At 39.5% G+C, this 5,028-nt stretch overlaps 1 protein-coding gene across 3 annotated transcripts; it reads left to right on the forward strand.

Moving 5' to 3' along the window:
• On the forward strand, positions 1–4,858 carry LOC127761423 (uncharacterized). Of its 3 annotated transcripts, none has more exons than XM_052285716.1 (7): positions 101–233; positions 1,297–1,448; positions 2,538–2,748; positions 3,387–3,525; positions 3,975–4,006; positions 4,141–4,227; positions 4,389–4,856. In XM_052285716.1, the coding sequence occupies exons 2-7, from the start codon at positions 1,306–1,308 to the stop codon at positions 4,545–4,547; spliced, it is 771 nt and encodes a 256-aa protein (XP_052141676.1). In that variant the 5' UTR covers positions 101–233; positions 1,297–1,305; the 3' UTR covers positions 4,548–4,856. The 3 variants fall into 3 exon arrangements, with proteins under 3 accessions (XP_052141675.1, XP_052141676.1, XP_052141677.1); XM_052285717.1 differs by having other exon boundaries at positions 116–233; positions 1,352–1,448; positions 4,389–4,854; XM_052285715.1 differs by lacking the exon at positions 1,297–1,448 and having other exon boundaries at positions 1–233; positions 4,389–4,858.
• Positions 4,859–5,028: the final 170 nt, after the last annotated feature.

Here is a 5,028-nt window from a genome sequence, read left to right on the forward strand (position 1 = left end):
ATGCCCTGGTGGCCCAATATCTGGGCCCGAATACTTCTTCAAAACAGGTCCATTGGAGAGAGGTCAGCCCAGCCACTCCGCCGGAATCTCCTCAACTTCTACCGGAGCAGCGGAAACCACCCCGCCGCCGCCGTCGTCTCTCCGCTCGCCGCTTGCCTCCTCCTCCTACTCCTCACCGGAAGCTCCAGCCCTCCTCCTCCTGCAGCAGCGAGCAGCGCTTCCGGGCCTGATCGGTGAGTCCTCCGCCAGCCACCCGCGGCGTCCTCTCCCAACCCCACGCTGATGTTACAGCCGCCGCGAAGCCCGGTCTATCTCTCGGCCGGCGAGTGGATTCTTGTTCCTCCTTCTTGTTGTTCCAGGCGTGCGCGCAGCTTGTCCCGCTGTTTTTCCTAGCGATCTTTGTTCAGTGCAGTGGTGCACTGGACCACTGGTGCTCGCCTCTATAGGCTTGAGTGAGTCGGTGGCCGCACCGCGCACAACTTGTTTGATGATATGCTTGCATGCACAAGAACATCTCCAACCAACAGATTCCCAAAAAGAAAACCATTCCCTATGTCCTCATTGGTCGTGCTTGCCTCTATAACCCGTTCTTTTTCTAATTAGGGCATTCCCAACCCAATGACTAGGATGGTGTCCATAGCATTAAATAAGTTGTCACCTAAAATAAAAAATGATATGGCAAGTGAATAAATGAGGAAAGAGAAGGAAACCATGTCTTACATGGGATATGGTTTCTACACAACATCCAAGACATCATGTGAGATAAATAGCATTAAATTGAAGTATGGAATAGTGGTGTTTGCATTGGAAGAGTAGTGTCTAGGACTAGTTTCTTGATGATGTGGAGTTTATGGAAACTATGTCTAGTGTTATGGGACTGCCCTTAAGATGCAGTTTCAAGTTGCTCTAAAATATTAAATATATATTTCTCAAGTTTGTAATAATTAAAACTTAATTAATTATACACTAATGGTTTTCTTGTTTTGTGTGCCCTTAAGTTCATCTTGGTTCGAACGGGGCCTATGTGTGTTTGGTTTAATTCTTCACTCCTTTCAATATAATTGTTTCAGATATGCTAATGGAGTAGTAATTGTGATTTGAATAAATTTGGGTTTTTCATGAAACCTTTGTACCATTAAAAAAAATCCGTGGTTGTGTGCAAGTATGTGCGGTTTTCCGGAACTTTAACCACAAAAAATGGGGTTCTCTGCAATCTGCTCTTCAAATTATTTATTCCGAGTGGCTATTTTTCTTATCTCTACATATTTGCTCTTCATGATGGTTTTCTTCCTCTAGCACATCACAATGAGAGGCTTTCTTATGCATCAACTCTTGGATTCGTCGTCATCAGATGATGATGATGAACTCATTCTGGCAGCAGTACTCATAGCACAACATCAATATGACCTTGACAATGCACCACGGTGCCGTGGTGGTTCTGTACACAGGTTTGTGTTCAGGACATTTGTTTTATTCGCATTTGTTGTTGCTCATATCCATCGGTTCATTCTTCTTCTATTGGCAAGTTTAGAATGACTTGTTCTCTGTATAGATACCTTACAACATAGTACCAAAAATCACTGGTTCCACAAGCCTTTACAATTGGCACACAACATAGCAACTTCCAATCACTTCTCTTGAATACATTTCACAGAAAATTGCAGGTTCTTAAACTTATCCCCTTTTTTAAAGCAAAATTACATTCTCCAACAAAAGCTAACAGCTCATGCGAAAATCACATTACGTATGACTGTATCCCAGAGCTAACAGATGCAGGCTTTTTTTTTTCACACCTATCAGCTAACGGCAAAAATCACATTTTTCCTTCTGTGCTTCATGTGTTTTTCTACAAAGATTAGCCATTGCTGCCAATATTTTTCCACAAAGATCAAATGCATATATTTCTTTTTCACGACGTATGAGAACAAATATATAGCAATCTGAAAGAATTGATCACTTGCCAATCTAAATGAATTCCCAAAAAATTAACTATAGGGAATTTGGTTTGGGTACCTGTTGGAGATGCTCTAAGAGGCTAACACTGGTGCAGCTTCTGACTTTAGAAGTTAGTAGTTTGAAGTTGCCTTCATGAATGGAGGACAATGCGATATCCACACGTAAATGGGACGAATTTTATAATCAACTTGACTGCTTGAGCTTGTCTCAGGTCTTTAGCAGTCCTTTTTTGGTTGTGCTGCAGCCTACAGATAAGACAGTGTTCTATTCAAACTTGTTTTCTACTAATATCAAGAACCTAAGTCCAATGCTTCAACAGATGCCCACTGGTTGGAGATGTTGAAAGTATTGATGCGTATATTATTTATAGATCAGTATGGTAGTGTGTCACTTTAGTATGAGCACTACATGGAATCTGTAGGGCTGTTTTTTCTGGTGTTTTTATGTTTCCCTACTCAGTTTGCTATGTTTTCGTAGATATATGGGTGCCTTTCTTTTCCCTTTAATGGTTGAGTATGTGAAAGGAATGTTGCTTTTCTAGTTAAAGAAACTGACTCCTGTCAGCCCATCTCATGTAACAGTTCCAAGATGAAAATAACTTGGGGTAAGAATGCCAAGACGAATAGGCAGCCCTCAGTGGCACCATCTAAGCCAGGCCTACCTTTTGGGGTGGACAGTGACAATGATGAGACAGAAAAGGAGGAAACAAGAGAGGTTACCACGGACTGTCCTGGAACAAAGCCATCTGATAATGCTGAGTCCCTCCAGCACCAGGGGAACAGGCTAGCTGAGGTATCTTTCTTTTCTTTTCTTTTTGATAATCAGCCGAGGTATCCTCTATTCTCCTTATCTATGTTACATGACAAATTTATGTATTTATTTATTATTGAAGGACTCGAGTGTTCATTGTTTTCACTGTCCCTACAACCAAACCAAGCTCTCTAGGTCATTAGTCACTATGTCATAGACGCATAGTTCATGAATATTATATTGTCAGTTATTGATGCCCTTTCATTTTAGAAACACATAGTAAAGCAAAAAAATGAACTCGACCGTCCCAGGTATACACAAGATAGTCCTTGAAGCCTCATACCTTTTTCAATCCATATACTTTGGTTACTACTATTCTATGATGCAATACTCCTTTTCCTTTTAGAGAAATATGAAGAATAATGGATTTCCATTGTCCATACTTCTATTCTTATAGAATATGCAATCAATTATCTTGGATGCACAATTTACACTTGAAAGGGACAGCTGGCTGGATTTCATTTTTCACATCAAATTTCTTTAACAGTATGTACTAGATTTTATTTGTAGTTGGGGCCTGCACCTGCAGGGTTACTTAACATTCAGCACACCATACATGTGCTTTTGCTAAATGATAATTTAAAAAGCAGATGACGATTATCTTATTGTTATTGTTTTAGGAAGGGAAGTACCATGAAGCACTTGGTAAGTGGGAGGCTGCACTTACCTTGATGCCCGATAATGCTATACTGCATGAACAGAAAGCTCAGATTCTACTTGAGCTGGGAGATGCATGGCGTGCACTGACAGCAGCAACCAGTATGTATGCTCTTGTTCAGTTTATTTGCCCTTAATGATTCTAATGATAACGACCTACTAGGAGGCCATGAGTTGGGAACAATACCATACTTCCAAATTGAATTATCATTTTAGCACTGATATGCAGTGTCTAGGATTTACTCAATCCATGTTCTTTTTTCCTGTCAAAAGTGTGTTTTGGTGGTACTTTTAACAGGACGTTGCAAAATGCATAAAACATCTATAAATAGTAGGGCCCATTGTGAACCCTTTCAATCAAGAACAAAGAATAATTACTGCATTCCATACATAAAAATGAAGAATAATTTTAATTTGTGAATGAATTACTGTGCAGTTGCCTATTTTGGCCACATGTGAAGTCTATATTAATATATGATCCCAGCAGCATATTTGTGTCATTTCCATTTCTCCACTTCTGATAAATTAATTGCTCTATGTTGGGTATGCAGGGGCAACAGAATTGGATCCATTATGGCATGAGGTTAGTAGGCATCCCCAGGGCAAAAACACTACTCTACTCTTGGAGTATTACTTAATGCGTGAATCCTATCAGTTCTCAGTCCTTATATTTATCAGCGGCATGAATGAAATATGGTCATATATATTGACTTGCAGGGTTGGATTACACTTGGCAGAGCACAGTTAAATTTTGGGGAGCCAGATTCAGCTATATTATCTTTTGACAAGGCGTTAGCAATCAAGGTATCCATTTTGCTTTGCAACCAACTGCCTGTTCTGATTACCATCCGTGCATCCGTTAGCTGCCTTATATATTTCTAAAACAACAGGCTATCATATATAAGTATCTTATTTCCATAAAAAAAATTATATAAGTATCTTACTTTTCATATTTGTTTCCACAGCCTGACAACAATGAAGCAAAGTCTGATCGTGAAACTGCAGCACGTCTTGTTAAGAAACGAGGGCAGCTACATTCATCAGGTCTGAGTGCCAACAAAAGACGATTCACAGTTGGAGAGGGTAGCGAAAAGGAGAAAGACGATTCACAGATGAGGATGTAGAGAAGTTTAAAGAGGATGAAGAAAAGGAGAGAGATGATTTACAGCTGGAGAATGTAGAGAAGTGACTGAAGTCAGATCGGGGTTCTCGGCCTAATTTGTTAGATCAAGGCATTGTCTGAAGTAGAAATTTCGTAGGAAAACTTTCAATTCTTACGGTTTATGTATATATATGTAGACGGACAGAAACAATGAAAATGTGCTGATCCTCCAGTTTAATCCAGTTCTTTGGGTTTTGGGATAAAGATGTCATATGCATTGAGATAAGGATGGAGACCCGATGTTTGCGTTTTATTGTGCTAATGACTAAATAGCTATATGTTACTCCTTCTGTCTCAAAATTTATCATTTCTAGTTATGAATATGAAAATGTGCTTAACTAGATTTATAGCTAAAAGTTATTATATTTTAAAACGGAGGTAGTACTAATTTGTAAGAATTCTTTGAGAGTACAAATGAATGAACTAACCATTATAAAGTTGGA

This window comes from Oryza glaberrima, chromosome 2, assembly GCF_000147395.1.
Source record: "Oryza glaberrima chromosome 2, OglaRS2, whole genome shotgun sequence".
In the NCBI taxonomy this organism is placed as follows: domain Eukaryota; kingdom Viridiplantae; phylum Streptophyta; class Magnoliopsida; order Poales; family Poaceae; genus Oryza; species Oryza glaberrima.

Coding starts and splice junctions, on each gene's coding strand:
- LOC127761423 (XM_052285715.1), top strand. CDS start 1: ATGCCCTGGTGGCCCAATATCTGGGCCCGAATACTTCTTCAAAACAGG. Junction 4,007..4,140: donor TGGATCCATTATGGCATGAG/GTTAGTAGGCAT, acceptor ATTGACTTGCAG/GGTTGGATTACACTTGGCAG. Junction 4,228..4,388: donor ACAAGGCGTTAGCAATCAAG/GTATCCATTTTG, acceptor TTGTTTCCACAG/CCTGACAACAATGAAGCAAA.